Genomic DNA, 23,425 nt, shown 5'->3' with positions numbered 1-23,425 from the left:
ACTGCACCACAGCCTGAGGCGTAAGTTTGTTGCAGATGATGCAACAAAAATAAATATAAGCAGTTAGCATTTGGCTTTAAATATGGCCACCTTGCGATAAAGAAGAGGATTAGATATTCCATTTCAGCACAGCACTCAAGCCTGTGCTTGTTACTTGCTGAACAGGTGCCTGCACGTCTTCAGGAAGTTCTTCTACTAGTCCTCTGAATGCTAATCAAAGTGCAGGCTCTTTCTCTGCAGCGATATCCAAAGTTGGAGTACAGAGCTCCTGTATTTCCAGATGGAAAATTTTGGATGGAAATATGTTCTCAGGCCCTGCACAGATGTCTGGTTCATGAGCAGAAAATCCAGGTGGTAGCTCTGACTGGGTTACCTGATGTCTGACAATTCTGGATAAATGGTCTGATTCCTCTTTTCATACGTGGCTATCATTTATAGAAAGACAGGACACGTCCATGGGAGCCTGGGCTGTGAAGGATCTACCAAAATGTATGCATTTAGAAGCCTGAAGTGCAGAGCTGTTGTATTGTGTGGAACTTGTTGATATAAATCACTGGCATAATCATATGTGACTTTGAAAAAATAACTGCATAAAATCTGAGAAGTTACCACGGTTGACTTTTCATCCTTGAGGTCCTGACTTAAAAACCTGTCTTGAATAGATAGGCTTGAATAGATAAAAACCTTGTAATGTCCAGGCAACGGCTCATATTCACATTCTCATAAATATAGTGTTTGTGTCTGTGCTGCAGAAAGAAGATGAAAGTGTCTGGGGAAACCTAAAAAAAATTTCCTGCCTGATACCAAAAGGCTTCTGAAAAAAATCAAGAAAGGAGGGCAGTGCAACCAGCACATTTATAGTGAGCCAGCACATTTATAGTGAGTGTTTTTATAATGATAAATAATAATAACAGAATTAATAGTACTTCTTCCTAAAAACTTGCTGGGTCTGGCTGTAGTCATGGTGAATTGAGGCAACCCTTACTGATGACAAAGAGAAAGTAAAATCAGGCCCCTTCAGTAAAGTGAATATACGCAGGCTGGATAGTGGAGAGATTGGCCCTTCAGGTAGGGTCTGGAGCATTGTTATTTTTAATCTGATGTTAAGGGAAATTGGGGCATTCAAAAGGCAGTGATTTGCTAAGGTTATTTTTATCCTTTCGATTTTAAAATCTGACTATCTGAATCAATCTGAAGTGGCAGACCTCATCTCAGCCCTGCCGCCTGTGTGGGATGGACTTTAATAAGGAGTGCTCTGTGTTTGGGGTCTGGTTGTGGTGTGCTGACAGAGCGGTATGAAGGGCTGGACCACTGTCCTGCCCTGGCCTGGAGCCTGAGCTGAGTTCCTCGGTTTTATCTATGAAAAGTTTCAGTGTTCGTTCCTGTTTCAGTCATTTTTAAAGAGTGGTATCTATGAAAAGTTTCAGTGTTCGTTCCTGTTTCAGTCATTTTTAAAGAGTGGTAGCTGTGGGATCAACTAAATGCCCTATTGAAGCTGCAGTCCTAGCAAAGTTTGCAGTGCCATCTAATGGCTAGAACCAGCCCAAGCATCTTTTAACTTTTTTTCCTTTTATTTTTTTTTGGGGGGGGGGGGGGGTATGTAAGGGCCCAGAATTTGTTAGCACCTCCAAGAGATCACACTTCGCTAGGAGGAGGGGTCTCAGCTCTTCTGTGCTGTATGCAACTGTTCTCTTCACAGCAATAAAAATAATATAGGCTTCCTTCTAGATTTTTGTCATTGTTACTATAGAGGCCCACTCCTTTGCATGTTGCTGTCTCAACAAGATTGGTCTGTCCGTATCAGGATTCTTTAGAAATTTCCTCCATCGTGGAAATTAGAGACAGGGAAAGATCTCCCTGACCATTTATCTACCGGAAGTGAATTGTTTTCATGTGGAAAATCTTCGCCAATATACAGAAAGTGTCCTAGAGGGTTACCTAAAGCTTTGTACTTCCTCAGTTACAGAACCTTGTGTCCTGTGCAATGCCTGGGCTAAACCATTCCTAAGTCAAAAACCCTGAGGCCCAATACATGGCCACTATGGCCTTTACACAGAGACTCAGGACAGGAAGGCTTCGCGCTTCTACAAGGCAAAGGCATGGAGACTTGTGCACTGGTGACAAAAAGCATTTTTTTTCCCTGTTTGGGTCATCTGGTTGCTTAAAATAACTTTTTAGTGGTGGTATGATAGAGATGAGGCAGGGCAGAACCTGAGATTTGCACTTAGGGTGAAATTTACATTTGTCCAAACGTCTTTCCAGACTCCTTTTACGTTCCAGAAAGTGTTTTATATTCTTAAGTGGTGCTCGGGTCTTTCCCTGATTTCCTGTGCAGGAATGGAGTTCATTCTGTGGGCCTAATCCAGTTCCTTGGCTCACCTTATAAATTCTTTACTCTTGTAGGGCAGAGGGATACTGGCAGCGTCAGTGATAGATCCTTCTCTATCACATTGTAATTTTTAAGGCACTTTGTCAACTGTGGCCAAGCTCTTGAGTTTGTTATAGGGCATAAGGAAGCCTAAGGTTATCTAGGTGAGTGAATATACTTGCAGGGCTTTCCCATAGCTTCTTGCAATGATATGGAATTAGACCTACTGACTCAGAGGGACCTTCCTAGTTCTGTGATGCTAAGTACGTTGAAGCAGATGCTGTAGAAATTCAGCATGATGAATGGATTACCTAGCTCTTGACATGGAGCCATAGTAATGCCTTTGGCAATATGAGGCCTTGCAGCCTGAATGAGCGGTCCTCTGAAAAGGAATCAGAACTGATGCCTAAGGACTGTAGAAAGATATCGTACTTGGGAGGTTTTATTTTAGAATGCATTTAATTGTGTTTTGTGGAGTCTGACATCAAGTATTTGAAACATTCGCATGCCCTGCTGAGCTTTACTTTTGTTGCTGGAAATATCTTTTATGTGAGAAAGATTTTGAAACTTGGTCGTAAATATAAGGTTCTGGGGTATAATTTCTCTTATTTGCCCTCATTGCAGGATTTGCTCTCCTTGGAGGACATCCTTGCTTCCTTACAACACATGATATACATCTGGGCACTAATGAGAGTCTCACAGATACAGCAAGGTTGGTAAGATGTCATTTTCCTGATCGGTAGATGTATAAGGAAGTGTTCAGTCAGGCTGAAACCATTCTTGCATAATTTTAGAAGCTAATGTTTTCTTTCCATGAAATGTCAGGAGGCACTCCAAATTTCTTAATGTTTGCAGCTCAACTCACAGGATCTGTAGTTCAAAACGCCATCATTCCGTCTATCTTAGTTCTCCAAAACATCTCACAACACGAGATATATTTATCAAATTTGGTTTTATGGTGTGTAAATGAGGGTGACAACTCACACAAACAGAAATGTTTTACAAATCTCAGTTGTGTAGCTCCACTGATGACGGCACATAGCTCAAACAAGACTAGAGCATCCTGGTTCTGTTGCTTCTGGTGGAGCTAGAAGTACAGCTCACTGGAAATCAAAAAGCAAAGGCTTTATTTATCCCAGATATGCCAGCTGCTGGTGGACCTTAGCCTGCCGGAATGATAGGGTAGCAATGAAAACGACTGTAATCTCCCTTTTCGTCGGCGCCAAATGGGGCCAACGTTTTGCATCAGGTTCCTGATTCCATGTGCCCTCCTCCACTGCAGTACCCACTGTCAGGACTGCTGGGCTTCCTTCTCTTACCAGCAGCCCTGGAAAACCTTGATCATGCCCAGCCTCTTGTGCAGGCCCCTGCAGAAAGCAGACAGCACATGAGGTTATGAGGTTATTTTTTGCAGATGCTCTTACTGTTTTTCATAGCTCCATATATTAAAGATTAATTGAGCCAAAGTATTGTACCTCTTTCTAGGCCTGAGTTTGACTCAGTCAGGCTCAGCTTTTGGAAGGTTAGCAGTGTCTGAAAGGCCCTTTTTGTTCTGGTGAAAGACATGCAGTGTCAAGCTTCTCAAACTCAATTCGAAATATGCAATTGGCCAGCTGAGGATCCATTCCCTCTGCTGACTACTACAGATTTCATAGTCTTTAGTGGGTGAGATGGAGAACTATGTTGCTATTCAATCTGTGCTGATATTCAAAGAAAATGTAAGAAAAACAGCAAGCATTCAAACATTTGAAATTTTCCTTTCCTGCCTTTCACTGCTGAAGTGTAGGACATAAGTATATTGATGGTAACAAGCCAAATTTCAGTCTCTTGAGCCTTGAAAATACTACATCTCACTCCCTGCTAGAAGCATAACATTGCCAATACCAAAATAAGCTGTAACTACAGTGTTTAGATGTTTCAGCAAAAGTGTGCCCCACTGTCTTGATTTAATAACTACAAGTTTAAGTTTATAAAATTCAAAAAGTCATGGGAACTCGTGGGTCCACAGAGGGTCCAGACTAACCTTAGAGTTGACAGTCAAATCTGAGGTACGTTAGGCCACTGTGTCCACGTGGCCAGTTCAGCAGAATTCAAACACTGCCAGTGGATTCAAACGCATCCCCTCAAAAGAAATTCTTCATACAACGTGGGACATTGCCTTAGGTTAAGCAGGACAACTATAGCTTCATCATAGTGTGCCATTCAAAATTTTCAGAGCGCATGTATACCTGCTACAACTCTGTTGGCATAAGACATGGAGGATTTTTCAAGTCACATGTGTATAGCTTACTATGTCATATTAGAGGTAAACGCCGCACATTGATGTAAATGGGTATTAATCTCAAAGTGTCTTCCTGTGGTGCAGGGGAAGCCACAGTGGGGAGATGGGAGGCCATACTGGGAGATGGGACCTGCACCCTAACAGGGTGGAAAGATTAACATCAGCTATTTGCACCAGCTAAAGGGAACTGAAATTGAGAAGGAACTGGACACATCAGAGCGGTGAGGAATGAAGGAGAAAGTGCAGAGGTGTCCCATTTGGGAAGGAGTGACTTCAGGCTCCACGGCAAAATGATATGGAGGGATTGCAGTGCTGCCAAAAATGAATGGGGAAGCCAAAGGAAGGGATAATTTACCAGGGACGATGTGAAATTTCACTGTGGCATTTGTGGATGTGAAGGAAAGGACAAATGGTGAGAGTCTTCAGAGCAGTGTGTTGGGGCACTGTGAGGCTGGTGGCTCCTGGCAGGGCCAGACCTCGCAGTCCGGGCCTGTCCCACCACCTCACCAGCGAGCAGGGCAGGCAGGGCAGCCCCAGCCCTGGGCACTGGCATCTCTGCAGGGATGGTCCAGGCCGTCACCCATGGGTCGGAACTGGGATCAGCGCAGGCACAGGTGCAGTGCAGTAGGAGCTGTAGCTCCCAAGGGAAGGGGGTGGGCCCTGGCTGAGGCTTCTACAGCACTGTCTGAGCTCCTATTTATGACCCTGACCTGGGCATTTTACTCCTCCATTGAGACACAGCACTGATCTACCACAGTGGCATGAGGGCTAACTGCTTTCCCAAGACCTTGCAGAGCCCCCCACACTCTGCTTTACTTCTGCTCTCATTAGCAAAATCACTCCCCCTCTATTCAGCCCTGGGGAGGCCTCACCTGGAGTACTGTGTCCAATTCTGGGCTCCCCAGTACAAGAGAGACATGGCACTACTGGAGAGAGTCCAGCGGAGGGCTACAAAGGTGATGAAGTGACTGGAGCATCTCTCCTGTGAGGAAAGGCTGAGAGAGCTGGGACTGTTCAACCTAGAGAAGAGAAGACTGAGGGAGGATCTCATCAATGTGTACAAGTATCTGAAGGGAGGGTGTCGAGAGGATGGGGCCAGCCTCTTCTCCGTGGTGCCCAGGACAGGACAAGAGGCAACGGGCACAAACAGAAGCACAGGAAGTTCCGTCTCAACATGAGGAAAAACTTCTTTCCTGTGAGGATGACAGAGCATTGGAGCAGGTTGCCCAGAGAGGCTGTGGAGTCTCCTTCGCTGGAGATATCCAAAACCCGTCTGGACGCGATCCTGTGCAATATGCTCTAGATGACCCTGGTTGAGCAGGGAGTTGGACTAGATGATCTCCAGAGGTCCCTTCCAACCTTGGCGATTCTGTGATTTGCATAATGAAGACTGATGTGTTTACCCAAAAGAACAACCTGAGTATTCATTGCTTGGCGTTTCCTGTGAATGAAGGATGACGTGCCAACCTCATTCAGTTAATGTGAGAATAAAAGAAGAATGCCTGTATAAACCCACAGGGTATTTTGAATGTTTACAGCTTTGTGTCTGGGGCTCTAAAGGCCTTAAAGGTGCTTGAGATTGAGACTTAAAGCAAAGGGGACATAGGGCTATAAAGGTCCCAAGTTTTTATTATAATTGCTGCTGGTAAGTTTTGATAGCATTTCTGCTGTGAACGTGTTCTTAGTGACTTACTATCTGGCCATAATACAGTTCTTACATGCTTCACAAAACATTTACATTTACACTGACACACGAGCAAAAATGCACCACCCATTAAGGAGCTCTAAGCCTTTCAGTGCTGTTCAGCATAACGTGAAATGAAATGAGTACTGTATCTGTATTTTCTACTGTAAAGCAGTTGCTTTGGACATCTCTGTAGCTCAGTGGCTTTAAGGTTCATCAACAGTGCCAAAGAGCTCATGGGATGTTTTAACAGTACACTGGGATTATTGTGGGACAAATCTCTGCACCCAAAGGGAATGGGTTTTACCTTTTTGGGCTTTCTCACCAGTTACTGAGAACATAGTGTGCAGTATAGCCCTGTAAAGTATCAATAACAATGAAGTAGTCTTGTTAGAAAATTAAACCTTTGAATTAGTGCATACTTTCAAGAAAAAAAATACGGTATCCAAACCTTGGATAGCAATAATCTACCCAAAATGTATGCAAATGACCCTAATTCACAGTACTATGTTAACAAATTTAGAGATCAACAGCAATGGAAAAAAAATGTCTGTATATGTGTTTAATTCTGGAGTTCTCAGAGGATACACCTGAGTAATGTTTTCCAGCTTTCCACTGTAGAAATGACACTTATTTTGAGAAGATAGAAATGCAGCATTCCAATATACTCACATATTTCCAAGCTCTGGGATTTTGAAACTAATAGGCTCACAATCTTTTAAAAAGGAAAAAAGAAAAAAAAAGAACTTGTAGTTAGTGATAACAGAGGAACCTTGATCACTCCCTCAAGTGCAAGGTAACTGATAATATCAGTCACCTGAGGAGCCTGTGTTTACTCCTCTGACCTTTCAAAACTTCATCTTCACTAAAGACTCTTCTTTAGCCAAGTCTTTTTTCCTAAGCAATCCCAGCCTTGCGCTGTTTCCTTCAAATTGATTTGGTTACAGGAGACCATCAGATGAGGTCTAGTTTTTTTTTGACTGGGTTCAATTTGATTTTGATTTCGCAAAGGATAAGTCCAGTTTCCACTGGGTTTCCCCCTATAATATACCATCTAGAAATGCTGGCAAAAGGACTGCCTGATGTCTTGCATTAAGTGCCCAAAAATTCTCATATCTACTATCAACAGAATAAGCAAGAAAATTCAGCAGTGGTCATCGATTATGACTGCATTTGCTCAATGAAGTACACTGCAAAGGAAGCATCCTTCTGGAATTCTTTACCAGCCATGCAGGGTAGGAATTAGTTGACCTACCTAATGTTCTAAAAAGCTGTCTAAGATAAATGGGCAATTTCCCAGTGCAACTTCTTCTTCTTCTGGGCTATAGAGGGAATAGTTATGTCAATTTATGGTGGATACCTATTAAATGGCCAACAATAGGGACTGTGCATCCCATCTTTGATGACTTGTTCAAATCAGAACAGGTTGGCCATAGTTCAAGCTAGATTAAACAAAAAAAAAAATTAGAAACTTGTGAGCTAGGAAGAAATAACTGCACAAATAATAACTATTGCAATACCTTAAACTCCAGTAAATACTCTGTTCAGTTCCTCCTTTTCACTTCCAGCTTTCATTAGTGATCTTTTTCTTCAGAGATAGTTCCACAGGGAATCCTCTAATGTTGTATAGGAGTTTTGCTTGTGTAATAGAAAAAAAATTGTTACTGACTTTATCAGGAGGTTCCTCTGGGTAAAGACTATGCTGTTTGCACCCATATTTCCACAGGAGGAGAAATCAGAATCCTTGGAGGCTAATCAGAAAGGTGGATATTGCAGAAGTTTTTCCATACTCTTCTATTCAATCTCTTTCTTGTTTTGTTTTAAGGTCCAATTAGAGATAATATTAAAACATACAAAACACTACTACAAAGTCATGCTTCAGGGCCCGATTATAGCACAGAAATGCAGAGCTAAGCCTCAGTTCATATTTAATTTATCTGAAAATTCAAAACATACTGAGTATGCTATGCTAATCCACTATGCTAATCTCTGAGTTTTTCACACTTTGGCAAATCAGATAAGGCCAGAGAGGTGCAGTGATTCCTGCATGCCCTTATCCATATACTGAGTTTAAAACTTTGATGTTACTTGAATGCTGATACCATTTGTGTCAATATGCAAGTGTGTAGATAGGAGAAAGAATGACCTGGTGTTGTTGGCCTTCTGTTTTAGTTTCCATTGAGATCTGTAAAGAATTGTGGTAATCTGAGACAGATCTATTTAGTCCTAATAGTCACATGGGTTGGGTTACCATACAAACTAAAACATTCGGTCAATGCCACATTTGTTCTTTGCCAGAAGATTGAAGAAATGTTACACTTTATCTCTCCCCAAGTTACTAAGTACTTCAAATATTACATTATCAAGCCATTTGTTATTTTATTTCAGTTAACATTTGTAAATGCTGTATCTGTAGCTACAATCAAAAACTAAAGAGAAAAAACATTGAATATAGGAACAGTTTTCATTTATTTATTATAGTTGGTTAATAAGTAAAACTGCTTACTTATTAGCAGTTTTTAAACGTGTGCATTTAAGTGTGTTATGTAGGCATCATAAATTATTCAGATAGCTGGAAAAATTTGATTCATTACAAGTTCTTTTTAATATTTATGTGTTACACATAGAAGAGTGCAACAGACATATATTTATTATATTTAACTTAGATGTTTTCTGCCATCCTCTAGGGTGCTTTCCAGCATGACAAATGCAATCCTGGCTCGAGTTTATAAGCATACTGATCTGGACCTAATGACAAAAGAAGCCACAGTCCCAATAATTAATGGGTTGTCTGACTCATACCATCCTCTCCAGATTCTGGCTGATTACCTTACTCTTCAGGTAACAATATACGCCCTGTTTAATAACAATTTTTGCTAAATCTTGGTCTCAGTAAGTATTTGGGAAAGTCAGGTTCAAAAACATTCATTCCTGGGTTTTTTTTTTTTAACTGGTAATTATACAACACTTGTTATTTAAAGAGATTTTCATTGAGCAACATAATTAAGGACCTACTTAATTTAAAACAATTACCTGGTCCTATCAGCTGTAGTGGGACTGAAGTTAAGCATAAAATTAAGCACTCCATTGGAATTAGGCCACAATTCAAGCAATGCATGGTGGGGTTTATGTGGTAAGATAAATGTGAGGTGCTGACTCAACCAAAGCCAACAAAAGCTTTGCCACGGACTTCAAAAAACTCAGTAGTTCGCTCTTGATTCTGCACTCACCTGTGAATGGTTTGAAAGAAATCATTATCCATACATTAGGAAACTGGCTGAACAAATTGACTGAAAAGCAAACTGATGCTACCAGTGCAAATCCCTGATGTTCAGGCACCTAAACCTGTTTAAACTTTGTTCATATCAATCAGTTAACATATCAGCTAACAAAGATCACATTTTGTAGTTCTAATCTGATGTAATATTTTATTTGACAGCTCCATAGCATTTTACCCATATAATACCAAATATTTATCTGTGAATGAAAGGACTATGTTGTTTTACAATCAATTGAGGAACCAGCTTATAAAAAAAAAGATGGGTGTACTGTAGATCTGCTTGACAACTTTGATGAACTCCTCTGACCTTGTTTACTATCTGACTGAATAAAAATCACACTGCTTGAAAAGGGAGGGTAGGAGTAATTTTCTGCTTTTTTCAGCTGTGTTTCTCAGCCTTCAAAGACTCTGCTATGGGACATTCAGTATGTGGCAAAGATCTAGTGAGAGAAGTAACAAAATATTCATGCTTTAAATGCTGGAAAATCTGTTCAGTGAAAATTGCTCTCTTCTTACTTTAATTATTATCTTTCTTAAAATATTCAACATTATAAGTGAAAAGACTAGGGAAAAATGGTAAACTCGGGACTAAAATGCATCACATACCTCAGAGTAAGGTACATTTGGGATGATTACATTAAACCGGCCTGAGTGAACTGTTCAAATGATGCAAGACAATAAGCCAAAATGAGAACTTCATAAGTCATAAAAAGTCATTTTATTTAAACACTGAGTGTAACTGTAAAACAGAAGGATCTTAAGGTTGTGTTTTTGGGGATTTTCTATCTTGCAAATACCTTAGTTGTTAGCACATTACCACTTGTGAGTAGCAAGCTTCAGCAATGATCTGCAACTCATGACTATTGAGTAAATAGCCCCTAAAACTGGATTCATCCCACTGAGCATTATCCCATCAGAGCACTGAGCATCTCAGTCACCCTCTACGGATGCATCTCTTTCTCCACTGATCTTCATGGCAAACCTGTGGAGATTAGCAAAATGAATACATGTCCTGTTGATCATCCTCTGCTCCTCTTCTATTGTGTCCCTAAGCAGACCAGCCATGATGTAGAAGCTCCAAGTGAACATGTCCCAATGGGCTGGATTTTGGTTTTGGTTTGTATACCTAGAACAGTAGCAGCAGCAAGCGACTATCTTATTGTATCAAACGCTGGAAAGTGAGTCTTTAGAAAGAGTGTCCCTACTTAGTTTACATAATGAGGAAACAGAACAGCAATGGCTGGTACTCAAACCAAAAAAAGCATCCAACCTGGACAGGCAGCATGATTAGGTGAGTATTCACAGAAATCTCAAGGAATGATTTATCTTTCAGATAGTCATGGCAGTTTTTTCTAAATTTGCAGCACTTTGCAGTGCCCAATAAGCAGATTGCTCCCTCCAACCATTCCCGTCTCTCCCCTTCTCTTTCCAGCATGTCCTTTAGCCCAGTGTTTGTCAGGAGCTCTTTATAAGGCACTTAGATGGCTGCCCCACTTCATCAGGGACATTCTGCGCTGCTGGTTAATGACCCTCTTTTCCACTGTTGCTTTCTTACCCAGGACAGAACAGGCAGACAGGGAGCGGGGCTCTGCGCAGCACGCTGTGCGTATGGTCACTTCCCCTTCCTGACCAGGCCTTCTGCTGCCTCCGTTCTTCTCTGCATTGTCTCCTGAGATGGAGAACCCTGGTCTTTCAGCCAGTAACACTTGTAATAAGACAGCGTTGTAATGATATAATGAAGAGTTCACAGAAGTAGGAGTAACACTCAAAGAAGTGGGAGCCATAGCATCCAGTTAATCCTCACCACAGCCAAACTTCTCATGGAATTTTCTCCGGGGTAAAAACATATGTTATCTGAGCATTGCCTGCAAGAAGATTAATACAGGGATGTTGGATAGTACCATTGATTCTTTAAATGAGCTAAAAGTTTATATATAACATTTTGAGTGCTTTCCTGCAATGCAAAGGAAATGTACTTGATGTATAAATACATGCAAAATACAGTAGTGACACAGACTGCCTTATATCGCCTATAAACTGCAGAATTTATGCAGCTGTTTTGTTTTATGACTCTTTAAAAATATTTCTTCCTTATCTCTGTAAATATTTTTCTGTCTGGATCTGCCCCTCCCTGCTGTTAGTATGGACCCAAAATGCACTTTTATTTTCTCTTCTTTTTCTTCTTCTTCTAGGACTTCAATGTTTGCCAGTGGATCTCTAAGTGCAGTCTGACCCTCTTCATCTTTAGCACATTTTTACTCTTCCTTTTTCTAAATCCTATTAATTTTGTTATCTGCCTTCTTGAATCCTCTCGAAGCACTTTCTCCTCCATCTGCAACTGCCTAGTTTCCCTTTTCATTTTATCAGAATATTTTCTGGCTTATGCACCATGGCTTCTCATTATCTTTTCACAGCTGTACTGTAGTGAGTTTTGTTGTTGTTGCTTTAGTCAATTTTGTTACAGGAGCACTCCCAAACAGTGCAGCCGGTGTATTTTTCAGGGCTGCTTCTTATTTTGTATTCAGGATATTCTTGTCAGATCATAAACTGTGCTTCTGTCATGAATATGGGGGGAGATTCTTCAGATCCAACATCCTCTTGTTCTGTGCCTTCTTCCTGAGCAACAGGACCCCACACACATTAGCTAACTAAGCTGGTCTCCCCTTTCCTATGGTCGGTATTAATGCCCTCTCCAGTGACACAAGTAATGCCGAGAGGTATGTTTTTCTTGGCATACCTATGACCTTCTTTCTTAAAAGCTTTCTTGAGCTGAGTTTGCTCTTGAGGTGAGTTATAACCCAGTACAAATGACTGTAAACAATTTGCCATTTGATTTTGAGAACTTGGGGATTTGGCCTTTAAAGACTATGGGTTTGTGTGCTGGTACTGTGCCATTTTACTCTGCTGTCTGTGCTAAAGGCCCGTAACAGCCACTTTGTTAGTCCGTCAATGCCTCTCCATCCACTGAGTGGAGGCTGTGGCTCATTAACTCTGTTCTGTGAAGCCTGGCTGAGGGGCAGCATCACACAATTCGTATTCTGGGAACAAACCGTGTATTGACATTGATTCAATTGATATTAATGTCACCGGCCAAATCAGCTAACTTGCAGCTGACTGCAAAATGGCCTGACTGGTCATTAGAGAGGATCCATATGCTACTGATTCCTTATGTCGCTGGTCTGAAGTGAACTAATTTTCTTTTTAGAAAAGAAGTGGTTAGTATAATAACAAAGATTTTGGCAGGGAGAGTCTGAATTCTGCCGTTAGTTTAAATACGACTTATAGTTGCTGTGATTTCTTTGTCTGCTTAGCATCACCCATATGAAGTTGGCCATTTTGGGGTCTCGAGAGTGTAAACAAGAGATTTGAGTCTGCTTGTCCATCTCTGTCCTTACTGAACTGCTTTGTGTCAGTCTTAGTGATAATGAATGTTGTGTAATTCAATAATACCCCTTTGTAAATTTTGTTTTTCTCTTACAATATTATTTTTCTGATTCTGGTCATCTCATTTCCAAACATGATGTAGAAAATTATATAGGTCCTTCTAGCTTGTCAATGTTCTTTGCTACCTTTTAAAGTAAATCAGTGGTTCCTTTTTAAATAGTATAACAAATTACAGTGTTGCCCAGTTGGAAGAGGACTGCCATATATTCTCTCTCAACTTCTCTGTCCTCAATCTGTGACCTAAAGAGCTCAGATTTTATAGTTCCTAAATTCATCGCCATCATCGTAATTATTCTGACAATTAGAAATCCCAGGTAAGATCCACAGTGATCCTCTAGAATATACTGTGTCAGTAACCATAACAAGCACAGAGCTAGGAGTAAGATGACTGGCCCAGCGTCTCCCTTCAGCTCAGTTTGAGAGCTGATCGATGCCAGGTTGTCCAGTTTCTCATTTACTGGATTGCACTGCTTCCTTAAGCACTACAGCTTTGACTAGTCCCTTGCTTTCCATTTTTAGTTTTGACAAATTATCAATTCATTATTGAAAAGTTTTTTGTAATTAAGGCTGTTATGACTGATGCTGTCAAGCATCTCTGAAGCAACCTACACTGATGTCAGAGTTTCAGCCTAGCTAGAAATAGGTCCAGAAAGAGAGTCAGACCTGAAAGTTCTTAATTAACTAAACTAGTCGTCTTTGAGCACACAGCAACGCTAAATCATTGTGTATGCTTATTCTTTCCCAGGGTTTTTCTGATACACAGCAACCATGGGTAAGAACAGAACGAAACATAGTAAAATAAGCATGAGCATGAGAAAGTTGATTGTAAAGTCAATATTAATCATTTAGCAGGTTTTTTTCATATGAATAGCAAAGCCAAGTTTTATTGTGCTGCGGAAACTGTCATCGGTTTGCCAAACAGGCATTCAGAAGGTAGAAGGGCTCTAGGCTTTCTAAATACATTGTTTTTTGTGTGATTTCACTGAAAGTCTAAATATGCTGAAGTCACATCCCAAATATAAAGGGATGTAAACTGCAGAACACCCAAGCAGATAAAATGCCTACATCAGTATAATAGGGTTTGGAAAAATTGGGCAGGGATGCAAGGGGAAACATATCTTCAGAGGCCCAGGCAATCTGAGTGCATTGTAAAGATTCTGGTTTAACCTAGATTGTGACCATTGTGGCAAACCACTTTTAGCAGGATTTCCTCTGTGCAGTTGTATATGCAGACACGATAAAACAGAGAAATAAAATGTATGTCTCACACACAGTAGCTTTTATATTACCTCAGAGCTCCCTGGTTCTGATCAGCACAATCATCTCATCTTTCTCTCAGTCATTCTTGGAAGTTGAGGATGTATGAATGTATGTACTACAGTCACAATCACAGTGTGCTGGCTTTAAATGAAGAGGTTTGAGTTACAACAGCAGTGTACCAGTGGCAGCATGACGCCTTCTCACAGGATATAAAATAGGCTCCACTGGCACACACCGAGCTTGATTCTGCCTTGGCTAGGGCTTCTTCCGTTAGCTAAATATCTTCATTAAGACTTACTCAGCTATGTACGCTCTGTGTAGCAGTCACTGCAGACGTGGCTTTGCAATTTACAGTGCAGATTATGAGGGTTATTATATGGCCATTTCCAGTTCTTTGAACTTTATGCGGACCAGCTTGGGAAAATAGACAAAAATATTTAATATGTGTTCTGCTTCTTTCAATGCAGAGTAACAGCTGGTAATAACGTGGAAGTTATTTAACATACCAGTATATCTGTGACTCACTAGTCAGTGCTTTGAACAGTACAGGCTGAGATGTCTATTTTTAAATAGTGAGATCAAATGAAGACAGGGTTGTCTGATTTGCTCCTGGTTGTGGGTTCATGCCTCAGCTATCGCTAACTCCTAACTGGAAATGACCTCTTAAACAAATGCCTTAGTTTTGTCCTTATCCTATGATCATCATTGCTAGTAAAATGGTAATTTTGCTAGGGAGAGAATACCAAGGATACTACAAGAAATGAACAAACCGACAAGGAATGGCTTACTACCAAAGGCTGGGAAGGCAGTCAGTCTGAAATCAGGCACCAGCATGACTGCCCTTAAACTATAGGCAGCTTAAGGGTCTATGAGGTTTAGATTGCAATTGCATTTTAGTGTCATTAAATATTCTGAAGGCTATTATTTTTGACTCAAAATTGCGGTCACTGGCAGAAATGACAATAGGTTTCTCCTGGAACAGCTTCACAAATATTTGTTTAGGAGAAGCTGCTGCCAAGAGAGGAGGGGGTAGTTCGAGCCCCTCTTCTGTTCAGTCTTTTGGCATCTTTGCTGAGGCTGTCTACAAGCTTGCCAGTTAGTACAGCTCTAATGCTTATCCTCTCTGACAAGCATTGAATCGTGTCACACAGAGTGCTGAAAGCTGGTCTGGCTTCCAGTTACTACAGTGCAATAGTAGTATGGCCCAGCTTTGAATTGGTGGCCTGAGAATAAAAGGCTCTCTATCATGTCTTTAGTCTTTTGAGTCATAAGATGGAGCTGTGGAGAGCAGGCATGTAGAAGTAATTGGTTACATCTTTACATATTTTCTGGTATCAACTTAAGTGCATACAAATATGCATATTTAAAACAAACCTTTCTGAAGGGCCTCAAATTGTTCTCGTCTGGAAATGCACAACTCCTGTTACTCTTGTTCCTCCTTAGGCCTTATCTGTCATAGGCTAGAGAGTCAGGGTAGTTGTACATGTACAGAGTGCAATCAGGTAAAGCTACAGTTAGCACTGTAATGCTGTTTCAAGTTAGGATAATCAATTTAGTAATCTTAATAGTCTTAATAGTCACTGCATTCCTTGGCTATCCAGATGAGAGCCAACTCTGAAGTCAGATGATGGAGACAATGAAGACGATGGAGCTAGCCATGAGTGAGACAGATGCTTTTGAAGTATTGCTGCTGCTGCTGCCTGGTACAGCTGTAGCGCTTAAAATGCACCTTAAGGGCATGGCCACTTTGTAGAAGGAAACATGGTGTGGAGATAGTTAAGACAGAGCAAACCTGAATAGGGGTAATTAGATAGCTTTGGGCAAGGCTGGGAGGAGCTTGGTCACTAGAACGAAGTTAGCAATTCCTACCATTCAGTGATACCTATGAGCACCAGCCCATGGCTGCAGCTTTGTTACTGAAATCACTACTCTGTCTGCCAGGCTAGGCCTCACCGTATGGCATACGAGTCAACGTGCCCCTCATCAGAGAAAGCTGCAACACTCAGGTCTTCATAGAAGACAAGACATGGGGGGCTTCCCCTTGCTGACCATCTTGCAGCTGCCACAAGTCCATTTAGTGTTATAGTCCCATGTTGACAGCAGCTAGTGTCTAGAGGTAGCCAGCCTTCCTTGGGTGAGACTGATCTGATCAATCCCGTCTTCTGCCTGCGGCCTCAGCCTGCTTAGCTCCCCTGGACTGTAACCTGGGGCTCTGTGATTCGGTTGGCAGGAGCACTATGGTGGTCTGAATGGGCTCACGGTTGCCTGGATCGGGGATGGAAACAACGTCCTCAGTTCCATCATGACGAGTGCTGCAAAGCTGGGAATGCATCTCCGAGTCGCAACTCCCAAAGTAAGAAAGCTGTGTGCATGCAGAAAGGAGGTCAAACTTTGCCCATACCCATGTCAGCCACTTGGATACTTCGCAAAAGCCTTGGCTAGGGGTGCTTGCCTGCATCTTGAGCGTCAGCTTTATATAAGAACAGAGATTCAGAATCTTGATTCAGTTATTTTGATGCAAAACAGGAGTAACTATACTGAGTCCAACTTCAGAAGGGCTGAGGGGAAATCATGATTACAGTATAAATCTTGGGGCTCTGTGGAGGAAGAAAATTCCATTTGAGAAAGTATTGCAAAATCCTCAAATTTCTCACCAAAGAAAAATGTAAAAGTCATTGCAGATTGGTGGAAGTGTTTTAAATTTAGCTTTTTAGAATGCTGCATTGTAATATAATATAAAATATAAAACAAAGATTCAGTTTAGAACAAAAAAATTAATGATCTGGAGGCATTTCATAGAATCACAGAATGGTTGCGGTTGGAAGGGGCCTCTGGAGACGGTCTAGTCCAACCGCCCGCGTGCAAACAAGGTCACCTAGAGCACCTTGCCCAGGGTTGTGTCCAGACGCCTTTTGAATATCTCCAAGGAAGGCGACTCCACTTTCATTCTATAACTGCTTAAATAGGTGTTTTTCCACCTTATCAGAGCACTTCCTCCCAGTGTGGGAAGAACTTTCAGCAAAATCAACATAATTTCCTGAAGCTTCACAGTTCTGACTGACATGCCTCTTCCAATGGAAAATAGTTCTATTAGCATTCTTCTAGCCAGTTTTAGTAATCATTAATGTTTATATATATGTTCTGTAATGTTATCTATCATCTCTTTTGGCAGGGCTTTGAACCAGACCTCAGAATAACTAGAATAACTGAACAGTACTCCAGAGAGGTATGAGCCTAAGATATAGCCTAATACAGTAGCTTGAATAGAATTTATTTTATGCTATAAATGAAGTTAAACTTCCTTGCTTTCCTGATCTTCCTTATTTTATTCACATCAGTATGGTACCAAGTTACTTCTTACAACAGATCCTTTGGAAGCTGCAAATGGTGCCAATGTCTTGATTACAGATACATGGATAAGCATGGGACAAGAAGAGGAAAAGAAAGAAAGACTAAAGGCATTTCAAGGTTATCAGATTACAATGCAGGTAAAAGTTCAGGTTTATTTTTTTGTTGATGCTTTCATAGATTACATTTGTAAAAATCAACACCAGCAAAGCAAGGGTTTGGCATTTCTTTGACTGGGGCCATTGACTAACCACGTGCAAACCTCACTCCATCTTGAAAAACTCACAAAGACACTGAGGTTAGAGTTAGTCTCATATTCTTCCCATGGCTTGGCCCCTCTCAGAGCTTCCCAATGATATCTAACTCCAGAACAGGACCAGTGCAGGAGAGCTAACCCTTTACTTCTTTATGACATAAAAACCTGTAAACATTACATAAAAAAATATTTCTAACTTTATATTTTCTCTTTGCCACCAGAAAAGATTCCTTATGCTTTATTTCTAATGAGCAGCTCACAGATTAATTCTTAAAGTCCGTAGCCTGGGCAGGACTTTTGTGTACATCTGTAAATGGATGAAGTATTAAATATATATGTCCTTAAAAATTATCTAGCTGAAATACTTATATGAACAAAAACAATTAAGAAAATGTGAAGTCATAAAGTATTTATTGTTGAAGATAAAAAGGACATTTTCCTTGCTAGTAGAATTACTGTTTTAATTGACTGCGTTTTAATGCAAGCTCACAAAGTACTATTAACAGGTATGTCTCTGAACTGGCTTAACATGCTTTAAATCATTGTTCAGATATTAGATCAATATATTATGAGTGACAATATCAAAAGAACTGATCATAGCCTTTTAAATCATGGTTAAATATGCTCTTGGTGCGATTACCCGTAGTATTACATTACTATATGGCATTCCAATACAGATTGCACGTTATTGATCCACTAAGTCACTACAGCTTTTACTCCCCTACTAAAGCCAAAGTAGCAGTGAAAATTTGGCTTTCATGAAGTCAGCACTGAACTCTTATTGACTTGAATGGGGAGATTCCCTCCTTATTCACAGATGAGCAGTTCTTTTGATGTCACTGGAATTCTTCTGAGTTCATCATGAAAGTCACTAGAGCAGGAGATAATATAAAATGTGTTAACTTTTTTACTAGCTAAAGATTTCATTAATGCCCTAGCATATTCCTTTATTTGTATATGTTTTTTGATCGACAGACTGCAAAATCTGCTGCTTCCAACTGGACATTTTTACACTGTTTACCCAGAAAACCAGATGAAGTTGACGATGAAGTATTTTATTCTCCACAGTCACTGGTTTTCCAGGAGGCTGAAAACAGAAAATGGACAATTATGGTAAGAAAGGAAGATTAAAATCTAGTTAGAGGTTCGGTCAGCCTTTGTTCTGCCTTTCACTACAGGTTTGGTATGAGCTTGCTTCCTCAATAAACTGTAAGCATTAATACATATATTTCAAATGCACTCTACAGCACATCACAGTTTTGACTGTAGGCATGTTATGTGTGTGTAGCACAAATGCTTTTGGCTACAAATGTGACCTATTTTGATCATAATCTGCTGTTACTTGACCCAGTTTTTATCACCAAGTGAAATCTACAGTATAAATTGTAACTTTTGTATTTAATTCACTGAGTTTACTATAATGATTGACTTAGTTCCTCCATTTTAAAGCTCACTAAATGCCGATGTCCCAAGGACTGGTCTTAGCGACTACAATTTCCCTTAAAGCAGATGATGCTGGAGATCCTGCAGTTTTCTCTCAAGAAAAGCTGCCACTGAGAACAGTGGAAACTTTCCCTGAGAAAGCACTCTTAGAGGAAAACTTTCAAGGCCCTTGAAATATAGGGACCCTCAATTATGGCCTGCATAACACTGTGTGTTCCATGGGAACCACAGAGGACATTTGGCGTTTAATATAAACCATAACTCCACTCTCAATATTTCTAGGATTTCAGAAAATTATTCTCGGACCTCAGTAGCCTGTTATTTATTGTTGGCTTTAGAAACATCGTGTTGACAAAAGCTAGTGAAAACTTTCAGAGCAGTGAAAAAAACAGAAATGGCATTAGCATAGCTCTCAGAGAAGCTCTACCGTTGCTCCAAGTGAATATGTGGTTGAATATTATATTTCCCAAAAATGAAGATTTTGGACTTAATCAGAGTTATTAACAAACGTGTATTAAATTCAATGCACACTTTTGGCCTTAAAATTCTGAAAAGCCCTCACATTATTGATTTTCATTTTGAAATGTTTCTGAATACCCTGATTTTTTTTAAAGGACACAAAACCTTTATTTTGTATTCAAGCTGCATATTTTGTTTGGGTAAAAAAAAGGTATAGTTTTACTTTATCAAGCTAAGAAGAAGACTGTATAGGTCTTCTTTCTATGTTAGTTTCAAGTGTTTTCAGCTCAGCCAGCAAACAGAAAAACTAATTATTTGCTCAGCTGTAGTTCTAAGCAGGGTTGAGTGCAGCTATGACATGGGTAGCAGTGGGGGGCTGCACAGCCATATGTTCAGTCCCCCACTGCGTGCCTGGGACTACATGTCACACTGAGCAGTGCTAAAGGGAAAGGAAAGACAGGCAACAAGACCACAACCGCCAGAGGGCTCTTGTAAATCCAATTGTGGGCCAAAACACCAATTTGCAGTCTGATCTTGCTGTGAAATCACAACAGTGTGAACTAGGTAATGTCTTGGCAAAACCAGGCAAAGCACAGGGTGTTGCATATACAGATATGGGGAGGAAAGGAAAGCAGCTGCTTCAACATTGTTTTATTTAGCTGGTGTTTCCATTGCTCTCATTTCACCATGACTGCCATGCCCAAGGTTTGTTGGAGTGTGTATGAAGTATTATAAGGGGGCAGGAGGGGAAGATGTCAAACCATCAACCTCAGCTAGGATTTTCCGGGTTTAACTGCGAAAAAATACAACTGAACTGGGTTAAATTTCAAAGTCCTTATTCAGGTATGACTATCTTTGGTGCTAATGGAGCTTCTGTTGAAACCTGCAAGGGCACCTACATGCTGTTTGGGTACCTACAACATCTCCTAGGAGTAGCTGAGGATACAAAGAGATACAAAAGAGCCTTAGTGTTTGGTCTAAACATGCTTTGTCTGAATTTCTCCTTTGTGATCCATTAATATATTTTGTCCGCACTGAGAAAACCTATCAGCTACAAAACAGAACACCCTAAAAGATTTTTCAGGTCTTTCCTGATTCATCATCAGAAGTGCTAGCAAATAAATCTAAGTGTGCAGGTTTTGTCAGGACAATAATTTTCAGCACAAGACTTCAGAGATAGAAAATACTTTCCCCTTATTTATTTTTATGGAGTATCTGTTTCCAATGTGATTGGATTTTTTTTTTCTTTTTTCCCTCTTCTAGGCTGTCATGGTTTCCCTGCTGACAGATTACTCACCACAGCTACAAAAGCCTACATTTTGATGCTTGGACTCCTGCCAAGAGACAATGTTCCTTGTCGGCAGAATATTCTGGTCCGCAAATACATAGATCTCCTTCAGAAAAGATCAAGACAATGAATGATTCTTTAATAAAACGATATAGTTGGCTCTGCAGAACTGTATAATATTGCATTACATTTGTGAAAATTTTTGAGACAATAAACACCACGGTCAAAGTTCCTTTTTATCTAGATGCTCTAAGTGTATGTACCTTTTCTAGCAATCAGCATCTCTGAAAGTTTTCAAGGTTATACTTTAATGATTCTCTCTACCAGTGTCATAGGCATATCGTAGGCTAACATAGTTGTATTAACACTAATATAGAGTAACATGACAGGCATAGACTTCCCCCTAAACTCATCCGCTTAATTGCTGCTCCCAGGCAGCGTGCACAGGGAACCAATGCTTTCCTGTTTGTCTTGGGTTCCTGGCACTTCCTGGGCATGCTGGCTCCCGTGCCTGTCCTGCAGCCCACTGCCAAGCCCTGCTCCCTTTTGACACCAAAAATGAAGGGCCCTTGTCAGTATTATTGTCCTCAGTGCCGTTCCTGTGGGCTGGCACTGGAGGATCTTGCTGCGGAGCTGGAATGGAGCAGCTTCCACAGAGCTGGATGCGGAGGAGAGAGACGGCTGGGAGGAATTGGTCAATTCTTTGTCCATCTCCCTCTGACCTTCACTCCCTAAACGGAATTTTGGCAAAAGACGCAAGTTTTCTATTTCTATTTCTCTAAGCAAATGTGAGACACCATATAAGAGGATGCTGTACCGCTCCTTTGTAGAAAGAATTTGCTGCATTTCATCCACCATTATAATGTCATGCACATTTCAGCTAATCCCTCTCAGCAGTAAACAGGTTCATGACAACTATAGTGTTTATGATGGCTGGATGTGTGTGCTTAGTATTTTAGGTAAAGCTTTGTGTACTGTTAAAAAACACCTCTTTGTTGTTGTTAAGAAGTGTCAAGAATATGTTGATTCTTTTTCACTGTAATACTTGAACAATATTTGTGATTTTTTAAAACGCTGTAAATTAGTTTCCCTTTTCTGACCAGCTGCAAAGCATTATTTAATTCATTTCAAATTTTGAGGTCACTGCTGGGCCACACATGTCACATGAAACAAAAATAAAAAAGCATTCGTTTATCTACCCACTTACGACTGATTCATAGTTTTCACAGGCGTTTGTGTGTCTCTTGTTAAAATTAATATTTTCCATTACAGCATTACAAGAGTTTCAATAATCTAGTGATTATTTACACTTCAGCAAAGATCTAGCTGCAGTAATGATGGAGAAGTAGGGCATTTGCTAGAAATTAATGTCTTACTATGCAGTTTAGCATGTATATGTAGCACAGTATATTTCTGATTGCCTTAGGTTCCAGTTCAGCAAGATACTTAACTGTATGCTTGATCTTCTACGAGCTAATGAACTGTTCAAGTGCCGAGCATTGTGCATATCTTCACTAACCTGATTTTAATGGTAGTTGAGAGGAAGACAACTCATTTTGCTTGTCCTTTCATAGCAATCACACACAGTTTTATCGTCTTGATTAATGTACTGTCAATGAAGTCAGGCAGATTTATAATAACATAGAGTGGAGTGGCAGATTTATAATGAGAGGGAGTGGTTTTGTTAAGTATTTCACAGTGAACAGATTACAAATTATCTGCTAGTCTTTTGCTTTTCTGTGCTCTGATTAATGTACATCTAGGTTATCACAGGCTCTTTTTATACTTAAGAATCCCAGCAGGATGCCAGACCTCAGAATTCTCCCTGACATTTTTAAAACACATGCGTAGTTCTGCTGTGTTGCATGTGAGTAGCAGAGTCCAACATTTTCAGAGGGTTTCCTATAATTCTATTCCTCTGTGAACATACACATGAAAGAAGGATAGTCCTGGCACTGCCCCTTGCACAAATTGCTTACATTGCGTCTGTGCAGCTATTCTGATGCTTTGTAGAAGTACTGAGTGGACTTGACGCACACACACAGAGCAACTGCCCATTGTGTAGAAGCGCTGAACTTACTACGCGTTTATGTGCAGGCAATGTGCAGTTTGCGTGGTGTGTGCTGGGAGCCAGACATGTCCCAGTGGATCAGGTTTACTGAACACATGCAGACTGTCTGCACAGTGCACGCAGAATAGATCTGACACTTGCTGGAAGCGTTGGGTTGGTACCAAATAGGCATGTACCTTCCTGCCCCAGGGGCCCCAGACATATGGTTCCCTTAAGGATTCCTGTTCTGCCCCAAGGGACTCT

General features: G+C 40.6%; 1 protein-coding gene across 3 annotated transcripts in view; it reads left to right on the top strand.

Moving 5' to 3' along the window:
- The window catches only part of OTC (ornithine transcarbamylase), a 31,241-nt gene extending 9,887 nt beyond the window's left edge, over positions 1-21,354 (top strand). For 2 of the 3 annotated variants that reach the window (XM_068916757.1, XM_009686322.2), the window contains 6 exons: positions 2,993-3,080; positions 9,021-9,174; positions 17,490-17,543; positions 17,656-17,805; positions 18,897-19,034; positions 21,087-21,354. In XM_068916757.1, coding sequence (XP_068772858.1) covers positions 2,993-3,080; positions 9,021-9,174; positions 17,490-17,543; positions 17,656-17,805; positions 18,897-19,034; positions 21,087-21,146 — 644 coding nt within the window. In that variant the 3' untranslated portion in view covers positions 21,147-21,354. Of the gene's footprint in view, positions 1-2,992; positions 3,081-9,020; positions 9,175-16,547; positions 16,671-17,489; positions 17,544-17,655; positions 17,806-18,896; positions 19,035-21,086 lie in introns of all 3 variants that reach the window. The other variant, XM_009686321.2, reaches the window with a different exon arrangement.
- The last annotated feature ends 2,071 nt before the right edge of the window (positions 21,355-23,425 follow it).

The sequence above is a fragment of the Struthio camelus genome, chromosome 1, assembly GCF_040807025.1.
Source record: "Struthio camelus isolate bStrCam1 chromosome 1, bStrCam1.hap1, whole genome shotgun sequence".
NCBI lineage: Eukaryota > Metazoa > Chordata > Aves > Struthioniformes > Struthionidae > Struthio > Struthio camelus.
The sequence above is the reverse complement of the archived record's forward strand: the minus strand, read 5'-3'. Positions and strand labels throughout refer to the sequence as shown.